At 43.6% G+C, this 22,207-nt stretch overlaps 1 protein-coding gene across 2 annotated transcripts in view; it reads left to right on the plus strand.

The window, feature by feature from the left end:
• The window catches only part of CEP112 (centrosomal protein 112), a 362,513-nt gene extending 344,045 nt beyond the window's left edge, over positions 1 to 18,468 (plus strand). For both annotated transcript variants that reach the window (XM_040989545.1, XM_040989546.1), the window contains 3 exons: positions 14,752 to 14,853; positions 17,322 to 17,386; positions 18,315 to 18,468. In XM_040989545.1, coding sequence (XP_040845479.1) covers positions 14,752 to 14,853; positions 17,322 to 17,386; positions 18,315 to 18,318 — 171 coding nt within the window. In that variant the 3' untranslated portion in view covers positions 18,319 to 18,468. The remainder of the gene's footprint in view (positions 1 to 14,751; positions 14,854 to 17,321; positions 17,387 to 18,314) is intronic.
• The last annotated feature ends 3,739 nt before the right edge of the window (positions 18,469 to 22,207 follow it).

A 22,207-nucleotide genomic window follows, 5' to 3' on the forward strand; every position in this document is an offset into this window, starting at 1 on the left:
CTTAGGGAGTGAATCAACAGACCCAAGATCTTCCTCTCTGTATATCCAACTTTCCAATAAAATTAAAAAAGAGAGAGAAATTAAATAAGAAAGTATCCAACTGCAAGCAGGGAGGAAAGCTGTGTCCCAAACCTTTGTCTTAACCTTCGCTACTTCCAGAACTGTGAAGGGGGCTAATGTTTATTGTTCAAGTCTCCCCAGCTGGTGGTATTTGGTTACAGCAGACCACTGGGCTATGACAGGAACCAAGAAACCAAAAGTGTCAGGAGAGTTCAGCAGGAACTTGGAGTGCTGGGTCATGTTACCAGGCTTGAAAGGAAGGAAGATTGCTGGAAACCACCACATTGCCTTGGACTGCGCCCTTGCTATCAGTGACACTTCACACCCATTTCATCACCAAGTTGTGTTATTTATACCTCCAGAACGTTCTGGAATTCTGTGGATCTTCCTTCTCCCCACTGCCATTTTTATGTGGATGAAAGAGTGTCTTCCCTGAAACACCTCTGTCATCACATTGTTCCCCTGCTCATAACTTCCTGGCTGCTGTCCAGTGCTGACAGCTCTGTCACACTGGAGTCACAGACTGTCCGGGGTTTAGTCCTCTGCGTTGCCGGCCTTTCCAGGGAGGCCTAGGGCTGAGAAGGCTCCCAGCTCCACACCAGCCGGGCTCATTTTTCTTTACCTTCTGTTTTGTCTTCCACCTGGAATTTCCTTTCACTACACTTCTCCTTTCTTAAGTACCACTTGAATTGGAAGCCAACAGATCTTCCACGGAGCTACCCAAACAAGTCCATGCACAAAAAGCTTTTTCTCTCGCCAAATTTCTATTTTGCTCATACAGTTTCTCCAGAGCTAGATGTATAATTTGTAGGCTGGTTTTGTTTGTCAAACCTATACATTTATATATGAATTCCTTGAAGACCATAGCTTAACTCTCCCTTTGAGTTCTGCACAGGTGTTGACTGGTTCTGGCAAACCCTTAAACATTCAGCATTGTTCCAGAAAGGCAAAGAAAGACACTGCATAAAATGCAGATATGCAGTTCAGTGCCTGCCATGAGCTGGGTTTCCTAGAGGCAGGTCTGCCGTCCTAGCGGTTTCTCATCCAACCCTTCAGTATCTCCCATCCTGATGGCTTTGAATAGCTTAACTGAAGAGATGAGGTGGGTGGCAAATTCCTGAAGTAGCAATTAGCAGGTGAGTGTGTAAGACTGGCCACTCTTCTATGCCTTGCACCTGATCCATATCCAGCGTAGGTTAGCCAGCCCTCCATCCCTATCTCCCAAAGTTCTTATGACTTCCATAAGGGATACAGAAGCTGCCAGGCTATTCCTTAAGTAGATTGAATGAAAGTGTAGATTAACCTAAGTTCACGGTAACCACCCTTATGTTTCCCAGATCATTGGACATGACTAAATGGACATCATCCATTTGCAGTATAGGGACTTCACATCATTTGTCATAACATTTAAAACCTGCCAAAGGCCAGAAGGAAGCAAGATCAGTTCAGCTTCTCATAAGGAGGGAAAGAAGTATTTTGTCAAAAACGGTGATAGGGGAAGTGGAGTTTGCATAAGACAGAATAACATACGTATCCCCCCAAGTCTCAGCCTTTCCGCTGCCTCCATCAGTTCTGAATCCATGCATAAGATAAAGAGAAGGAATGAAATTGTTATGGAGTTCTAAGTTAGCAACTTGGGTACTCCAGCTACACCAAAAAAAGCCTTCTGATAGAAGCCTCTGGTGGCTGGAAAGGAAGGAAAAAACAAACCCTGTGGAATTCTGTCTGCATAAAGACAGACGTACGTTCTGTTTTCATTTATAAATGAGGTAGCTGAGATTGTCACCAAATATGTCTCTACCTAGTAGGCCAATAAACATGAAGAACGACATTCATCATAATTTCAACACATAGTGTTTTGGACAGTTTTCCCCCCTAATTTTCAATAGTGGATTTTTCTCTGTCATTGAAGTAAAGAAGAAAGCTGTCCCCTTGAGGATCCCACAGCCCTCAACCACCAGTGAGCGTGGAGGGCTTTTTCCTTTGTCTTTTGCCTCTCTACTATGAATTCTTTGCAGACATCATTAGAATATGTTTCTAGATCTCAGTACATTTTTAATATTAAAGAAGTGCCTTCCACTGAAAGAACAAAATCTTCCTGCTCTCTATTTGACCTTTGTTGGTTTGAAGTGCTTTAAAAGAGATCTGGGCAACAGTTTCATAAAGAATGCACCACGACATTCCTGAAAGAACACACTAGTGAAACTAATAATGAAAAAAAGATTAGAAGACTAAGCCTCTTGCTCAATCTAGCATAACTTTTGCTGTCCTCGTACAGTTTCACAAGAGTGCGGTGGTTTGAAATCTGAAATAATGTGCTTATCTTTGGAAGAGATAACTTTCATGAAACTGTTTAAACAGAATTTCTCATGCTGCATGTGGCAAAGTGGACTTAGACAAGTTAATCTTCATGACTGGTTTGTCTGGCTTGTAAATACACAGACCCTAACCTCTTCTAAAAGTTTGGAAATGAAGCACCAACCGGTCGCCCACTCTCCGTCTGACCTTCAGCAGGTGCGGAGATCCGTGTACCACTTTAGGTCTGCTCCAGCCTACCTAGGAAGCTCATAAATGAAGCTGCCTCTATATTGGCAAAAGCGATCTGTAAAATGCTTTTCAATCTCCAAAGACAATAATTTCATCGTATTTATTTGTTGAGTAGAACTGATCTCCAGTGAAACACAGAACCTGCCCTCTGGGAACCCACGGTCCAACAGGAGAAAGCAGTATGTAAGTCAGTATTATAATATTATGCCATAATAAAATGAATCCAGGAGTCTGGGGTAAGAGAAACCCAGATCCCATTCACAGCTCAGGTAATAGTTATCTATGTGATTATGGGTGAGACAGTAACTCCTCTAGACCCATTTTCATCTTATGTAAATATCTTTAAAAGTACTATTTAGGATTTATTAAGTGAAGATCATTACAAATGAACTTAACTATCTAATTAATTATTAAATGAAGATTAAATGAAATATAATGTATGCAAAAGGGTGAAAAATAGTACCTACTACCTAGAACACACACAGAAAATGTCCATCATCGTCGTCATAGTGATGGTAACTGCCAGGGGCATAAACAGATCCAAGCAGCTGAGGAAAGGCATCCTGTAAAATTTGCTCTGTGGCCCATCAGGTAATTCCCAGCTGTAAGAGGCAAGAAGGGCATAAAGAGTGCAGAACAGTATAGGCCTGAGTCTCAAGACAGCATGGGACTTCTGGAAGAAATGAGCACAGGAATGCCAGAAAGCTAGACTAAGACCGTGTGAGAAGGTTCTAGATGATCCAAGCAAAGACAGAGGAGATCACCAAAGCACTTCCCTGTGGGCCCATGAGGGGGCAGGATGCTCAGATCTGCGTGTCAGAAATGTCCATCATGGGTAAGTCAGAGGAAGGAGCCAGCTGTCGTGACACCACAGGAGGTTACGCTGCACCTCCGGACAGTCTGATCCACGTGAGAGCATCAGCTGCGGTATCGGCTGCTCCACTCCCTACCCCGCTTCTGTTACTGCATCCTTGGGGGCAGCAGCTAATAGCTCAGGTACTTAGGGCCCTGTCACCCAAGAGGGACACGGAGTTTTTGGCCTGGCCCAATGCTGGCTTTTGTAGGCATTTGGGGAGTAAACCACCAGGAAGATATTCTCATTCTCTTTCTCTCTCTCTCAATCTCATTCTCAATATCTGTCTCAATTTCTCTATTTCTTTGCCTTCCAAGTAAATGAAAAATAAACAAATCTTTTTTTTAAAAAAAAAAAAAAGAACAATCTAGTGAATAATAAGAAAAAAAAAACTAGCGGCAGGGTATTGTAACAGAAGTCAGAATACATTAATCCCCAATCAGAAATTCCAAGTTTTTCTAGTATCTTCTGGGGAAAAAAAAACAAAAGAAAGAAAAAACAGATGCCTTGGCATGACCTTCAAACCCATTAGGTCTCCCACCACCATCAACCCCACAACCTCCATGCACACACGACCAATGGACAGTCCCTTGCATGCCATGCCACACATTTGCCTGGCCTCTGCTCTTCCTTCAGTCAGCCATTTCTTGTCTTCCCCCTTCCTCTGGCATGCCCCTACTTATTCAGCATCCAAATCTCTGCACCCCTGTAAAGACTTCCACTATCCCATGTAGGCGTTCCTGATTTCCACCGTTCCCTTCCTTGGCCTTTTATCCATCAATTATGTGTTTGTGTAGCTCCTTTTTATATATCCTTTGAAAACATGTAAGCTTTGTTCTGTTATGAAGTTTCAATGAAGTCTGTTGATGACATTTTGCTCCCTGACTATTAACTCAATGGAAATTCCTTTTCTCTGGTGTGCAGAGGTGAATAACTCAAGAATTGAGTCAGTGACTGTTTACAATGGTGTGTTGAGCATTTCTGTGATGAGGTTGTGGGGTCTCTGTTCCTGGTAGTGGGGAGGTGAGGGGACTCGTGCACAAAATCCTCATTAGTGTTCATTGGAGCTAAGTCAGTCCTGGGCGCACCGGTGGGACAATGACTGCCTTTGTGCGCCTACTTTGTGTTCTGTATGGAACACCGTATCTGGCAGGACATGCCTTCTCAAACACAAGGAGATAATTGGCACTTTGAGGGAAAGGTTTAACTTATTTATAATTGTCAAGAGGTTAAATATGCAGAAAAGAAAAGCAGTCAAGCTTGCCTCCTTTGAAGCATGCCCTCAAACCAGGTCAAACATCTCTGACCAGATCCGGCATCTTGAATGTGGTTTCACCGAAGGTTAGATGTCATCAATTTATTGTAGATTCTGCTTTAAAATAGGACATCTGTTTATCAACAAGCTAATTTCTTCTTAAACTTCCTTTATTGGTAGCCCTGCTGCTCCCTGCATCTCATGTTTAACATGCTGTCTAGATTGCTCTATTTCCTGTGTGCCAGTGATGTTCCATGCAAGTGACAGAAACGGCCTGATCTTCTAACTCACTTTCCTCAGCGCCTGAGGCATCCGACACCCACGAGCTCCTCCTGAGACTCGGTGCCCAGCACCTCTTTGGCCTCTCCTACTCTTCTCACACCTCCTTCTCCCAAAACCTTAACATGGAAGTTTGTGTCTGTCCTCTCCCTCCCGCTCAGAGAGCTCTTCCACTGCTCAGGTTTCAGTGGCTTCCTAGGCTACATTTCTTAGCGCTCCCATCCTGGCCTTCCTTGGGAGCGCTACGCCTGGCAACCAGCATCTCCTGGCACCTCATACTGAACAAACTCACGCCAGAGCCATGTCTTCCATCCAACCCACACCCAGCTGGACTGTCTCTACCCATCACCCTGTTACTATGGCGATCGTACCTTCTGCGAGGCACATGACTACAGGAAAGGTTTTTTTTTTACCTCTCATGTTTGTCCTATAAGCCATCAGATTGTCACCTTCTTTCATATGACCTTCCCATAATCCTCTCCCTAGACCGGAGCTCTCCTAGATCAGTTGCACCACAGCCCCCGGCTGCCCCCTCCATCCTGACCCCTTCACGGTATCTCCAGATAAATGCTCTCTCCTCCTCCCAGGAACAAGGCGGTACAGTACCAGCTCAGATGTCAGCCTTTGCTCCCATTTCTCTCCCTGAGCCCACTCCCTCAGCCATGAAATGAATCTGATAACATCTCTCTCCCACATTTCATGGAAGGATTATGTAGGATCTTCACAGTATATGAAAGACGATATGAGAGTACTTGAAAAAGTTTGTAGGAGAACAAAAATGAATCTATTTTGGTGCAAACAAAAACTGGAATCCATGCAGAGATTTCTCATAATAAATGTTTCCCACATATTATAGAAAGACCTTTTTATTGTCCCCAGAAAAAAATTTGCCTAAAAGTAAACTCATACTTTTTAGATGGGGGTGCCCTTGACCATCAGTTGCCTGATGCATCTCTGGCATAGAGCAGGTACACAGCTATGGGGTTTCCTATTCTTTCCATGCTCTCTACTGAATTAAGTCTGAACTTCGTAGCATGAGTTTTACTGCCTTCTATACTTATTTAACCATAACTTAATTATCTTTAGTAGTCATTTATCCTTTAAAAGAATAATTATTGAGTATTTACTCTATGTCAAATGCTGTCACCTTAGTTCAATATACAGGGAATAATTATCACAAGGACTCCAAAACCCCCATCTTCCTGCACAGCAACCTTACTCCTTAAGTCTTAGGTCTCTCAGTAACCAAATCAGTTTTTAAAATCTCAAGAGTTTTTCCATCCCTGTTGGCCAGGCTTTGGTCCTCCACTGGTAGAAATGAACTTCTCAGGGAAAGGTTGGACCAGTCACACTCCTTCTGAGAGGAGGGCCAAGCACCATCAACAGACGTACCAATCACCTGTTCCTCCCTGGAGTTTGGTTTTCTCCAAACCCTTTCCAAAAGGTGCCTTGTAAAATACGGAAGGTGCCCCTTCTAACTCATATAAACTTGGCCTTCCTGTTCTCTAGCACTCAGCTCTTCAGACGTCCCATAAATCTCACAGAATTGTTGAACTGCATGTTTTCCTTTAAGATCTATATCAGCTCTTCTTTGAAAGGGGAGGGGGCTATTCATAGAGTATTTCAACCTAAGGAATATATATATATATTATATATATATATAAAAAATAGATATAAGAATTTATATTATTAGGAAGGAAAACATTAGAAATTAGAGCAGAAAATACAAACCTAGCCAGAAGGAAGCTGGCATTTAATTTGAGAAGAAAGAGGCATGAATCATGTAATATCAGCACCCTACAGAAAGTCTGATAGTGAGTGAAAGGGGAAGAGTACAGAAAAAGAAACAGCATGGATGAAACAAACTCCCCTGCTTCGGGGTGAATCTCTAAGATCCCTTTTGATCTCAGCGGCCCTGTAGGCCTTGGTGTTGTCTCCGACTTTCTCAGCTTTGAAGCTGACCTACTTGTTAATAGCCACTGTGCTGATTAAGAACTGCAATGCCATGATGACAGAATCTGCTCTTTGGGGGAGGCTTCTGTGGGTCATTTTCCCTAGACATGCTGAAGGTCCTGTCATTTGGAGAGACTGACTTCACACCAACTATTGTGTGCTCGGGGGCTGTCACTCATTCATCCATCAGAGACATGCACTGAGCCGCTGCCATATGCCAGGCACTATGCCCATACTGAGGCTAGATCCATCCATAAAACCAATACAGCCCCTGCTTGTGGCTTTCATGGCTAGGGCAGGGGTCAGCCTAGTTTCTGTGAAAGGCCAGGCAGCAAAGGTCTTAGGGATTCTGAGCTTTAAGATCTCAAATAGAACTGCTTGAATTCAACATTATTAGCGGTAAGTAGCCATAGATAGTTATGTAAACCAGTGAGCATAACTGTGTTCCCATACAATTTTGTTTAGAGACACATGTGGGTTGGATTTGGCCTGTAAGCCGTAGTCTAATAGCCTGTGAACACAAGCTAAGGTCTTGTGTATTCTACGTTGCTTCATTTCAGACAGATTTGATTGCAAGTGATGGAAAATCCAACCAGAATTGGGGAAAAAAGCTACAGGCAGGGCTGTAACTTCAGGTGCCATTTGAGAAAAGGGCCCAGGCTCACTTGCAGTCTCTATTTTTCAACACTTCTTACTCTGCTCTCATCCAGGTAGCTACTCTGATGAAGCAAGATGTCAGGCCCAGTTCCAGAGTGGCCTCTCCTAGAATGAGAGAACATCTATGCCCTTTGACTCTCACTCCCTGGCCTTCAGTTGTATAGCCAGGCCCCAAACAATCATGGTACCAGGGATTAGGATGCAACTGTCACATACCCCTCTTGTGACCAAACAAGAGCTGGAAAGTACAAGAGTGGTAGATTCCAGTTACTAGGAGACAGGTCAGTGAATGTCTGCAGCAGCTAGAGGTTGGACCAGACCGAAGCCAGAAACCAGGAACTCCATTTGTTTGTCTCATATGGGTGGCAAAAACCCAATGACTTGAGCTTCCACTGGCTGCCTCTAAGGATGTGCACTAGCAGGAAGCTGGGATGGAGAGCAGAGCTGTGATGAATCCAGGCTCTGCTCTGGTGTGGAGTGTTCTAAGTCATGCCATGTGCCTGTCTCTCCTCCTTTTATTACAGGGATACTGCTCCCCCAATGGGGTCTCCGCTCCCATACATCTCCCAAAGATTCCAACTCCAAATGCCATTACTTTGGAGGTTAAGGCTTTAACATACAAATCTGAGGGTAATGGACACAAACATCCAGTTTAGAGCAGTGTGTATACAGATTTTCCAGTAATGCTGGCCCACAGGTGAGGAACCACTGCTCCATATCAAAAGACCTAATTTAAGGAAGGAGCTCAGCTTGAAACGCTCCATCATGCCTGGATTTCTAACAATGAAATGACATGGTTAAAGGAAATTAACAGATACTCCTGTTCATCATGGGGTGGTCTATTTAGAACTGCTTTTTCTATCAGGAACTTTAGTGGAATGCTGTAAAACAGGCCACCTTGGACTGCTGAGTGTTTGGGGTGGGATGGGAGAAGAGAAGGGAAAACAAGAGGTGATTTTGGAGCATCGTATGTATGTTGAAGAAGGATGGACATGAAGGGCTCTATGGCAGGCAATGTGGGCTAAGGAAATATCGAGAAGACAGCGGGCCCCTGAAGAGTAGTGAAGGGCAGGCAAGAGACAGATGGGTTTCCTGGGAAACATCAAGTGTAGCAGGGCCAGAGCATGCAAGGCACTAGAACTCCCTTTGTGTGTGTGTGCTACGACAAAAGGCCATGTGAGGACAAAGCAGCAAGGCGACCCACACTGAGAATGTGAGCACATGGCCCCTGATCTTGGCCTTCCAGCCCTCCAGAGCTATGAGGAACACACCTGTGTTGCTTTAGCCCCATCTATGGTGCTATACCAGTCCCAAGCTAAGACCCCCCACAACCATTGCTAAGAACCCAAAAAGCAGTAGGTGCCTCAAAAAGGCATATAGTAGGCTGCTTCTAACCACAAAATATACATTGTTTTAAAATTGACTTTTAGTTCATACAAGCCTTCTGTCACTTATATACTTTCTCAACCAGCAGCAAATGGACAAAAGTTTAAATAGAGTCCTCAAATTAATCATAAATATATGCAATAATTTGCTGTAAAGATTTATGGTGCTGCTGCAAGTAATTAGAAAATTTTTTTAAGTATAATGATAACAGATTGGCTAAAGTAAAAAAAAAAAAAATCTGATGATAAAGGATTGGCTAAACAAAGTCTACATAATTTACAAAATATATACACAATAATACAACATTCAAGGTGCCCTCTACTTCCTCTTCAAAAACAAATTCACTGTTGGGTACATTGGCTCTTGCAATAAAGTGAACTGTGTTTGAGACATTGTTCCTAGGCTTGTTGTAAAAAGTTGCATCATGGGCCAGGAGCAGTGGCCTAGTGATTGGAGTCCTTGCCTTGCAAGTGCCAAGATCCTGTATGGGTGCTGGTTCATGTCCCAACACCCTCTTCTTCCTGTCTAGCTTCTTGTTTGTGGCCTGGGGGTGACAGTTGAGGAGGGCCCAGGGCCTTTGGGACCCTGCACTCACATGGGAGACCCGGTAGGGAGGGGTCTCCTGGATCCTGGCTTCAGATTGGCTAGGCTCCAGCCATTGCAGCCGCGTAGGGGATGAATCAGCAGATGGAGGATCTTTCTCTCATCTGTATGTCTGACTTTCCAATAAAAAATGAATCTTAAAAAAAAAAGCTGTATCCTGCCATCTTACTTTTTGTTCTAATATCCAACAGAAGGTTGACATATCTGACATAGTTTGTACATGTTAGTGTGGCTAACAGATATAATTTTCTTGTAACTAAAAACATTTAAAAAATCTCTTCCTTATCCTGTCTGTATTTTTTTATGAAATTAGAGATTTGGGGGTTCACTTTGTCTTTATCTCTAGAGACCCTCTTGATTCAACTCAACCCCACATTCTGTACTCTTTGGAGTCTCTAATGTATGCAAATGAGAATTTGCCTGATGACACAAGACGCAAGTTTTGCTTGATGGTAACAGTGAGCCAGGTAGGGATGCTCTCCGTCCTCACTGTCCACTTGAAAACTGGAAGGAAACGTTGCCAGGGCTGTGTCTGCTGGGCAGTCTGTTGCCATGGAGCCGAACACAGCTGCCTGTCATCCCAGGGCTACCATGTTATAAACACCCCCTTTCGAACTCCCAGGGGTCTGATTACAGACATGCCATTGTTTGTCATGATGTCCCGGGTTTCCCAATTTGACTTGGCTAAAGGAAAGAAGAGAAATGAACATACAGAGAGAAGGCCCTAGGGTGCAGAGAGAGCAGCTCTGGTCCATCGGGTGTCTGAGGTGGAGGAGTCGGGAGGAGCAGATCATTAGGTAGACCTAATTCATTAGGGGGTGGCGGGAGTGGTGAAGATGGGGTGGAAATGAGCCACGGCAGTTCAGGAAGCTCCTCTGCAGAGGCTCCAAGCCAGGACTGCCTGTGCATCCATTCAGGTGAATGGACATCGCTGCTGTAATGACAGTAGATGATAATGAAACTTAATATCCAAATCTAATAATAAAACAACTTTGTATGTAAGCATTTCAATCTCCTTTAATCAAAGCAGTGACATGCCCATGAAATCCTTCACTCAGATGAATTCAGCTTCCTCTGGCTCCTGGGTCTGTTGTGTGCCAGATTGTTCTGTGGCCAGCGTTGGGAGATGGGGCAGCAGTGTGAGCAGAAGAAAGGCAACATGCTTGGCAGGTAACAGGGCACAGGAGTGTGTCAGGAAAGCTGTGTCTCGTTCCCAGGTGCAGCTAGGGCTAGAGAGGGACAGGGGAGACAGCAGCAAACCTCAAGTATGCGTTCCTCCTACCCTTTGGTCTTTTCCCCATGTGACAAATACAGATGTATTTTTTACTGTTTGGACTTTAATGTGTGAGTGAGAAATTTGTGAACGTTTCATTTTTTGGTCAGTATGTGCATCGTGTTTTTATGGATTGTTTTAGATAAGTCCTGATTAAATCCTTAGTAGGGAGAACCTTGTAACCAATGGGAAAGTTTGGGGATTTCTCTGGAACCAGTTTTTGTTAAGGCAGTTTAGCCCAAGCCATTAACCCACTGGCATCTCATATTGGAATGCCTGGATGCTGTCCCCAGCTGTGGCTCCCAAGCTGTTTCCTTTAGGTGAGGAGGAACATTTTTAAGCATTTGAGGATTATTTTCTTCTGTAGCGCACAGTAGGGAGGAAGATAAGCTTGAAAAGCCATAGGACCTGGGCTCAAACGATGGCCTGCCTCTCTGCGCTCACCTCATTTTGGTCTTCAGAAGATTAAATGCATATAAATGACTTAGAATTCTCTGGAATAGAAGGTACTCAGGAAATGCTTACTACTGGGAGTAACAGTATTTACCTCATGAAGAGAATAAAAAATAGACCAGTTCAAGTTTTCTATGACTTTATTAAAATAAGGGGATCTGCTTGATAGAACCACATTTTTTTCATTTCAGCTTTGGGCTTAAGGATTTAGGGTAGTAATATTTTCCTGACTGAAAGCCTCACTCAAAAGTGAGATCATTTCACATTTTCCAGGGACTTTTTTGCACAAATTCACAAAGAATAAAAGAGTAGACAGGAATTGGAAATGCCTAGGCCCTCAGTGCGCGTTGGAGAAGGGAGCCTACGGCCTTGAAGAGTACAGGGCGGGATCGTGGGGACGTGAGGGCGAGCATGGCCACACATGGCTTTCTGTGTGCAGGGCCTGGCATCCCGGAAGTGGGAGACCAACAGGTGTACAGACGGAGACGGGACAAAAGAGGCAAGAGAAACCAGGGGCATGGGACCAGGGGCCAAAATGTTTGACCATGACCTCCAAAATACTTGGAACCTGGCGGAAATGAACCCCTAGAGCAAAAAAAAAAAAAAAAAAAAAAATCATAGATTTGTTCCAGGGGCGTTGAAGACAACAAAATGAAAGCATAGCTGTGGCCTCACCCCAGCTCCTTCCCCACTCTCAACACTCAGCAAATAGCTGGTTCTAGTCAAGAATGAAGTGTAATTTTTTTTTTTAAGAAAAAGGAGCTAGCAGAAGATCTTTGCTAAATTAAAGGAGAAAGAAAGAAAGAATGTAGCAGAAAACAAAGAGCACATAGCAAATGGAAAATCATCTAAGAAGCGGAGAAATTCAAATAACAGTTCTCTGTAACTAACGGTTTTTGATAGTGTCAAAACATTTGCAAAATATATCAACATATTTTTCTTTCAAGGAAAATGGTAGGAAGGATGGAGGAGGAGGAGAAAATATGTTTTAAAATAATAATTCAGGGCCTGGTGCAGTAGCCTAGTGGCTGAAGTCCTTGCCTTGCATGCACCGGGATCTCATATGGGCACTGGTTCATGTCCTGGCTGCTCCACTTCCCATGCAGCTCCCTGATTGTGGCCTGGGAAAGCAGTCGAGGATGACCCAAAGCCTTGGGACCCTTCATTTGCGTGGGAGACCTGAAAGAGGCTCCTGACTCCTGGCTTTGGATCAGCTCAGCTCTGGCCATTGCAGCCTCGTGGGGAGTGAACCAGCAATGGAAGATCTTTCTCTCTGTTTCTCCTCCTCTCTGTAAAATTTGACTTTCCAACAGAAATAAACGAATCTTTTAAAAATTAAAATTTAACAGAGAGATGAAAAGTTCTCAAAGCCAAGGGGAAGAGTGGTAGACAAAAATCAGAAGATTAAAACCATATTACAGAAAATAAACAAAAAAGGGTGTAACTGAACAATTCCGAGGAATTGTGACACACCTGAGAGAATCATATTAAATGAAAAATAGGAAGTAGCTATAAAATAAGAAGAAAGCAAAAGTCCTAATAAAGAAAATTGTAATTGTGGGATATTGTCTAAGGTCCAGCACACATAAAATCCATCTTTCTAACTTTGTGTGTGTGTGTATGCATAAACTAACAGAGGAATATTTTTTCCAATAATTGTATTTAAAGGTAGAAATGTGGTGTGCACAGTGTCTCATGAAATTTCATATGGAATAATTGATACCAAACATTTCCCATCAAAGTTATTGATACAAGAGAAAATAAAATCATACAGGCATCCCAGCAGAGAAATAAAGTCATATTCAGCCTTACCAAAGACTTCCCTATAGTAATATGCAATGCCAGAAAATATTATAATTTCTCAAATTCTGAGAGGAAGAAAATAGGATTGAAGCATTTTTGTACTCAGCCAAGTTGTCTCTCCTATAGAGAGAGAACACTTTTTCTTCAGATTTATTGGAAAGGCAGATTTACAGAGAGAAAGATCTTCTGTCCAATGATTCACTCCCCAAATGGCCTCAGCTACCAGAGCTAACCAAAGCCAGGAACCATTAGCCTCTTCCAGCTCTCCGATGTGGGTGCAGGATCCCAAGGCTTTGGGACATTCTCTATTGCTTTCCCAGGCCACAGCAGGGAGCTGGACAGAAGTGAAGCATCGCATGGGATCCCGACGCTTGAAGGTAGATGATTAGCCTGTTGAGCCCCAGCACCAGCCCCTGAACTGACATTCTTAATGGACAAGAATGCAAGAAATAGGCGAAAGCACAGAAATGCTTTTTACGTGACCACAAGCTCAAAATTTCAGAGTTGGGAGTGGATGTTGTGGTGATAAATTATGTGGTACACTCCTGTTCCTATTTCATATTCAGTTAAATCACATATAGCATGTGAAACATAAATTATTTTTGTTGTTGTTGATTAATTTGAGAGGTAGAGAGGGACAGAGCTATTGTTTTGTGGGTCACTCCCCAAATGCCTGCACCAGCCAGGATTTAAGCTAGGTCAAAGTTAGCTGCCTGGAATTCAATTCAGGTCTCCCATGTAGGTGGTAGACACCCAAATACTTGAGCTATCACCTGCGGTCCTCCAGGGTACACATTTAGTACAATACTAGAATCAGGAATAGAACTGACCCTAAAGTCCAGGTACTCTGATATGGACTCAGGCATCCGAAAAAGCATCTTAAGCATTGTATCAAATGCCTAGTCCCAAAGTAATTACTGCAGGAGACAGAGAAACGTAAATATATAGCCAGAGAAAGACGCCGGCGTGTGCCCTGATTGACATCACGTGGATGCACGTCTTTGCCCTATTCAGACATTTTCTTCCAGAGGCTTCTCTTCCACCACCCTCCCTGACCCCTTTAGCTTTTAGAAGTGACAGACGAGCCACCAGCCTTTCCTTGACCAGCCTAGTGGCCATCAACCCGTTGATCACTGATTGTGACCTAGAAGCAGAGTCCAGCCCAGGGACCGGGGAAATTGTCTGTGACCAAGGATCTCAGTCTGTCAACCTGTGTTGAAGAGGCTCAAAGAGCTAGTTTAGGGGGCGAGGTGGGGAGAATGTTTTAACCAAAGCAGAAGCTTGCTCTGAGTGGCCCTCTAGTCACGATTTGAAGCCTCTGGTGTCTCCAACCCGAGCCGGGGAAGGTGGCAGGGCTGGCGAATGGAGAGGACCCTGGGGCAGGTACTTGGATGATAGGTTGCTGCCAGTTGCGTGAACAAGGACATTAAAGGCATGGACTGTACTTGCAGGGGTCAGGCTGCGTGACCCCTCATTTTTGCAGCTCGTTTCTCTGATTGCCTCTTTACTGTCTTGTTTCTGACCAGATGTTACAAACTCATCTGTGTGAGGAACAGGTGCTTTGTCTGGGTTTCTTAAATTCAGAACAGTCAATTCTGTGGTGAAAAAATGTTTTATTTTTCATTTTAGATAACTTACATCCGACAAGAATATGAAACAAAATTCAAAGGGTTGATGCCAGCATCCCTAAGACAAGAACTTGAAGATACCATTTCCTCCCTAAAATCACAGGTAAATGCTAGAATCAGGACATTTCCCGGGGATTTAAAAGAAGTGCATCTTATAAAAAGAAAAGTTCAAATAAATTTCGTTCTGGATTGATATAAGTCAGTGTGATACCGTAGTATAATGTACTCTTCAAGATTGTTTTTGGTTCTTACCTTGTTTTATCTTTTTTTTTTTTTTACAAATTCAGAAACTCAATAAGATGTTTTGAAAACACCCTTAAAATAGACAAGTTTAGGGATGGTGACTTTTATTCGCTTAGTCCACTTTGCAGTCCAACTTCACCCTTCACCTGGCCCTGGGTCCACAATGCCATCACCTCATGATGATTCCTAGCTGGGTCAAAGTACAAAGAAATCTAAAGCACAGTCAAGTTAGAAGCTTTTATAAAAAGAGCAGATTATTTGAAAGGCAGAACTAAGAAGAGCTAGGACATAAAAGTAAGTCAAAGAGGATAAAGGGTTAAGTAATGTTTGTTTACAAGGGAAAGTTCTCCTGGAGGTGCAGTTTGCCCATCACGTTTGGGGCCCAGCTCTGTGGGAGCTGACACCCTCGTAGGAGTTTTTGTTTTTATTTGGGGTGGGGGGTGGAGCAGGGTGGAAAGCAGAGGAGAAAGCCGATACCCACCTGCAGCACTTCTGTTATCATTCATCTCCTTTCACTGTAATAAAAGCTACTGCAGCCTCCTCCAACTGGATGTTGATCCCAAAAGAGAGTGCTGCCAGCTGCATGAGGGCCTCAGAGTTGGCAGCTGTGTGGAGGAGTCCCAGGCCAGAGAGGGCGCAAATTTAGTTTGAAGGCACAGGTGCTTGTGTTTTGTGAAAATTGTTGGGATTCCAGTTGCAAAGCAGGGTGGGGGAGGGAAGTGTGGAATCAGTGCAAGCCTGCATCTGTCAAAGTTATCAATTGTCCCAAGGGTCGTTTGAGCCATTGGACAAAAGTAAGACCTGGATGATATTAGCAATGGGTGAAACCCAGGGAATCACTTTGATAGGGTAACCATTTAGAAAGACGGTGCTTTGCTGTCTGTTCAACACATTTTCTGGACTGCCAGCTCTTCTCTCTTGTATAACTGTTTCAGAACCAACAGTCATCATGGTTTCAGTTCAGACCAAGAAGGCAAGAGTAAGCAATTCCAAACAGATCAATTGCCAGACTCTCAGTCACATTCAGCCATTCCTATAAAGTTAACTCCAACCCATTTTTATTTGACCGTGTAAAGTACATTCAAACGTATGCCTGATACAGTTCTCTTTAGTAGTGTAAGAGCTTACACTGCGCAACAATCAAATGCATTGATCTAGATTCCTACTTAAGGAAATATGCGAAGCATCCCAGTTTCTTCTACCCTCTATCCTCGCTCCCCCAAGAATACAGGTATGAATCGGGACATAGCTATGAACTGTGAGCTCTGTTCTGGGCAGAGTCTGTTACTCATTTCACACCATCCTCCTAGCCTGTAATTATCATTAACCCCATTTCACAGATGAGGCATCAAGAGCTGAAATAGCTTTCCTGGAGCCAAAGAGGCCAAGCTAGGGATTGAACCAAGCTGGCCTTTTTCTAGGCAAATCAAAGGCTCTTTCCATCAAGACATGTTGTGTCTGCAACCTCAGGGAATCCCCAGGATGGACCGAGGTTTCCAGGGAACAGTCAGCTTCTTTCCTCTCATTCAGTAAACAGCCAGGGAATGCTTGCTGTGTGATCAAGTCTGTAAAACAAACCAGGGGTGCTGAGGTTTATAAAAAATGTCATTCCTGTCCCCAAAATGCCCTTCAGATGTACAGGAGAGAGAAGCACCCAAATGAGCCCACAGTACTGTGAGAAGGGCCAGCCACAGAGCACAGGAATACAAAAGAGGGACTCACTGCTGTGGCTTAGAGTAGTAAGTGTAAGATTTTGGGGGAACTGGAAGTTTAGAATGGTGACATTGAACCAGGATGAAAATGCCGGTGAAAGTCATGACACAGGAGAGTATTTCAAAACATACATGGAAGAGTAGAACTAAAAGTTTATGTGCAAAAAACACCACCTTGAAATCCATGCATGCAAAAGGACTATTCACAGCAAATACAGTCTAAGAAACAGCATGAATTTCAATTTTTGTGCCACATTAAGCTGATTTTTAAAATTCTATTCTTCCAAAAAAGATATATATTTTTTTAAGGATCCATGTGTAATGTAAGGCAGGCACAATGGGAAGGGAGTGAGGCAAGATGATGCCGCTGAATTAGCATGGCCACTGCAAAATGACTCTGTAATAGGGAGCTGGAACCAGGTTCTGTAGTCCCTGCTGGATTTTTAGGAGGGAAGGGATGTAACCAGCTATAAAGAACATGGCACTGCTGTTCAACAGAGCCTCTGAGAGCTCTTTAGGAAATCATCTGGATTTAAACAAAATCCAACCACGTCCTCTGTGCCACCCTGACTTGTAAGCCACCTGCCCCTGTCCTCATGTAAGGTGTCTTTTCCAGGTTAACTTTCTGCAGAAGAGAGCATCCATCCTCCAAGAAGAGCTGACAACATACCAAGGCAGAAGGTACAGCAGCCCAGTGCCCTCCCTTGCATTCCTAATGTTTGCACCTAGGAGTCTCCGGGTTTGACATCCAAATCTTTCTGTAAGATTTATTTTTATTGGAAAGTCAGATATACAGAGGGGAGGAGAGACAGAGAGGAAGATCTTCCATCTGCTGATTCACTCCCCAGGTGCCCACAACAACCAGAGCAAGCCAGGAGCTTCTTCTGGGTCTCCCACACAGGTGCAAGGTCCCAAGGCTTTAGGCCATCCTCCACTGCTTTCCTAGGACACAAGCAGGGAGCTGGATGGGAAGTGGGGCTGCTAGGACATGAACTGGTGCCCCAAGTCTTAGCCAGAACCATCAGGACAAGATGCAAGAGCATGAAGGTGCTGGCAAGCTTAGGCCTCACCAGGGTAATCCCAGCAGAACATGGCCCAGAGGCCGTGACGCCTGACCAAGGATGCCCTGTCTGTCTTGGAGACACCAAGATGGCTTGGGTTCTTGCTATGTTAGCTCACATCTTCAAAGTGCCCTCCTCCCGGGGCGTTTGGTTCTGTGGCCAGAAGAGATCAACTGCTCAGTGTGTCGCAGTGCCCCCAGGGTGCTTTGCACAAGACCATTTTAGTCGAAAGTTCCCTGTGACATCACTGACATGGGCTGTGCTCACCTGCTCCAGTTCAATCACACTTCCTTGTAGTTCACTGCAGGACTGAGTCACTTCTTTGGCATAACATGAAAAGGAAAAAGTTTGTGAATCATTCACTTTTCAAACGATTCTGTTTGCTTGGTATAGATAAGATTTAATCCATTATAGGCATAGCTAATGAAATTTTGATAGCAAATATCTTTTTAACCCTTCTCTAGCTTTTTCATAATGGGAATGCATTTAAGAGCTGACAGATGTGTTAAACCTAGGGTAACACCCTAACTGGGGTCCCTGCTTTTCAGGTAACTACCCAAGAGAATGTGCTGGATGGAGTTATGCGGGCAGCACTGTGGACTCCTGCCAGCAGGTTTGAAGATTTGGATATTGTAAACTGTGAGATCAGTGGCATTTTTTAATACTGAATGTAATTAAGGTCATAAAAACATACATCATTCACACATTAATGGGTTGGTTTTATTTGTGTCTACCTAAATTAATTTTTAAACATTCCTTTATTTGATTTCCATACTTGTGTACATTCAAGTGTATGCCGAGAAGTTGAAATGCTTTCTCATGTTATCCCTTAGTGATACTTGGCATAGAGTCTTACCAGTTGCGTATGGTCAGAATCACGTTTGTAGTATCATATCCAAAATTTTTAAACCTTGTTTATTTACATTGTTCTTATGTTCATGTTCATATATCATTAAAATATTATTTTGTATTTATCAGTTTTATTTCTACTTTTTATCACACCTCATTTTGCTAAAGTTGTGGTGGTATTCCCTTTTCCCTAGCAAATCCTGGAAATGTTCAATGTATTCTGGGGGGAAATAGTAATGTCAAATTCAGTGTATGTAATTGGTGCTTGGAATGCCGTCGCTGGCTCACTGGCTGCCCGTGCACGTACTGTTCTCTTGGTTTCCAATCTGATTGGGATGCTCCCGCAGCAGCCCTGGTGGAGCTGTTTGGTGTAGTAGGTGTGGTTTTACTGTTACCTTCTTGAGGTCTCTTGTTATGGTGGTATTTTAACAGCAGTGTCGGTCAACAAGTTTTAAGGAAACCTAAAACTGGAGCGTCGTGATGTAAGGACACGGACATGCTTTAACTGACCCTGCTGTCAAGTGGCCACCTTGTCGCTGGGTGGCTGGCATTGCTCCAGTGGAGGGATGTCTGGGTCTGGGTTTCTCTTCCCCACCGAATGCCCATGGGGGCAGGTCTTTATTGGTGGGTCAGCCCTGTTGCGCCTGCAGAATTTCGGGGAGTGGATGATTTGGCTCCTTTGGATGGTATTGTGGTATGTGCCACAGGCCTCTAAAACTCTGGTCCATGGGCAGGCCTCTAATCAGCTGGTTTACTGTAAGATGAAAGTTGGTTTATACTTTTTCAAGATCTTTTTCTCTTTCCCACGCCCAGGGCTGTTGTTTGCTGCCTGAGGATTAATTGCGTTTTTCTGTATCGTAACTGAGACCTGGAGATAAGGAAGTAGGTTGGACGGCCATTTCCCAGTGCCAGGGTGAGGACCAGCCCAACTAAGCGGGGCAGCCGCCACTGGGAGGAGGTCTGGCTTTCATGTCCCAAATGGTGTCGTGGGGCCATTGTGCCTCTGGAAACCCTCAGCTCACCATGACACCCCCTCCAGGAGTAAATCTCTGTCCTTTGAAAGATAAGACTTTTCCTGCAATATGCAGCGCATTGCAGCTCTACTTCCTAGAGTATTCAGTAAAAAAACAGACAGCAACAAATGAGGACAGTTGGTACTTAGAGATGCTTTAGTACTTGGAAGGAAAAGATTACGGCTCCATGATTAATGTGAAGTACCTTTGTACAGACCGTGAAAAACAGGTTAAAGCCCGGCAGATTTCATTAGTAAGGTTATTAGTGGCTTCAAGTGCGCACATGTCGCAAATGGTATTGTATGCTGGAATTGGAACGCCCACTCAAGTATTTGTTTTCCATGAGTAAACAGCAGTAGGTGTTTTGGAAAGTTGCCTGCTATCCTTCTTCCCCTTACTTTAAGGGTTATGAAATTACAATCACTGGTGAACCTTTGACGCTGCCCACATCCTGTTCCGCATCTGAATCGTGCCATGTATGTTTGGGAGTAAGTGCAATGAAACTTTCATTCAGTTCCACTGGATGTGGTGGGAACGCGTGGCTGACAATTGGGTTTCTGTGCACGTTCTCTGGATAAAGGAAGAGAAAGGAGAATTGCATTTGGTGTGTTAAAAGTTCCTAACTGAACTGAGCCCTGAGTGTGTAAATGGCTACCGAGAGAGAAAGCAAGGGCTCAGGAAATAAATTATAAACACTGTGCCTTATTATAAAATCATCTAAGATTCCATACTTCCTTTTATCTGGTGAAAGATCAATTGTTCATCACACGTAACTCATTTAGTTACCCTTCAGTTATCACGAGCCACTGTGCCTGAGCAGTCCTCCTATGTCAGCATGCAGCTGTCAGCAGGTAGTGGCTGGGAAAGCATCTGGAAGTCGCCAGACAGGACAGCCGTGGGATCGCAGTGCTCCTGAAGTGAGTTTGCTAGAGTCAAGGAAGAGGAGGGTGACTGCTGGGTCATCCTCCCTTGTCCTTAACTGATTTCAGTCCATTGTTTCTGCGTCAGCAGCAGTGAGCACTTCTGGGGTCTGGGCTCTGTATTTGCAACCTCTTCAATTAACCGTGAACTCCACCGAAGGCAACCATCAAGGGCCAAAATGGAAGCAAGAGAAAGATGGAGACAAAGGGAAGAAAGAACAGATGGATCTGTGTCATAGATGATACAAAAGACCTGGCTGTGGCTCGCAGGAGATGGTTCGGAGTCCAACCTTACCCCTCTGAGGTCCCGTATGAACAGTCATTTCTTCAGGAACGGGCTTGTGCTTCCCGTGGTGAGCAACCTCATGCAAGGAATCTGCTGAGAAAGTGCAGAGTGAAGAAACTGTGAGCCTGAATTAACAATTAACAGCTCTCTCTTATTGAAGTGCATCACCGCTCATAAAAGGCAGTGGTGTTTTAGCTTTCTTTCCAAGAGTAAAAAGGAAAGGTAAAACATCAAAAATGTTGGGAGAAAAGTTTCAGAACACAAGGTCATTTTAATTCATAGTTTCCTTAAAAGAACTATTTCTTCTGAGCTTTCATATTTTGTTCAGAAAGGTCGTCTCTTTTAAGCCTTGTCATTAAAGACAGTTTGCTCTTTAAAGTGAATTATCAAAGGGTATAGAAATTGCAAGTTACTGAAACTAAAATGCATGATCAATTTTAAGTCTGCTAACTAAAGCTTACTTAAAATTGGATGTGCTTTTGTCCTGGCAGCCTCTTTGATAAAACCAGAAAAAGATACATGGTTGGTCAATTCAAAGTAGGGAAAAGAGATAATTAGATGAAGCTTTTTTTCAACTATTGAAGTGGTTCTTAGCTTTCGAGACTTGATTAGGAAGCTGTGGCATGGGCCATAGTGGTATTTGAAAAGTAAAAATTGGAATACCCCAGATTTTGACCTGGTTGGTATTAACATTGTTTTAAAAATGGAATTAAACTTCACATTATACTTCACTCCATACATGGAGGAAGAGAAATGGAAGTTGATGCATAGACTGAGGGAACATTAAAATCTAGATCCCTCGTAAATATCTAGTTCATTTGAAAATTTGGTCCTCAGCAAGATTTCCATAGCGCGACTATTTTTAAACCAAAGACCCAAAATGTTGCTGTGGCATCTGCTATTCGGGGATGCTTAGCCTTAAGGCTAATAAATGTTCTTACGTCTTCCTTAAGAGTCTAACCACTTTAGAGAGGTCTCATGGAGAATGGCTGGTTGGACAAAGGATTTCATCACAGAACAGAGAGGGGCACCTGCTGAGAAGCCTATAGATTCAATTAGCTAAAACTATAGTTAGCTGAATGGGGAATCATCTTGGCCCTCTCCCTTTAGTTTAGCCAAGACAGGAAATGAGCTTGTAGGTGAATCTACCAGTTAGTTTTGTTTGCTTAGGCAATTCTCTTTCCCCTGTCTCCATCTCCCTTTTCTAATATGTGATGTGAAGAGCTGAGGCTAAACCTACTTTTCCCAAACCGTGCCACTTCAGTCCCATCTTTGAGTATTTCTCTTACCTTGCCCTATCAAGCCCTGCTCCTGCGTTGCTTCAAAAGACTAGGGGACTTCACAAAGCTTTGTGGGAAATGTAATTTAAAAAT

Source organism: Ochotona curzoniae, unplaced genomic scaffold, assembly GCF_017591425.1.
Source record: "Ochotona curzoniae isolate NIBS_2020 unplaced genomic scaffold, NIBS_Ocur_1.0 contig_523, whole genome shotgun sequence".
Lineage (NCBI taxonomy): Eukaryota > Metazoa > Chordata > Mammalia > Lagomorpha > Ochotonidae > Ochotona > Ochotona curzoniae.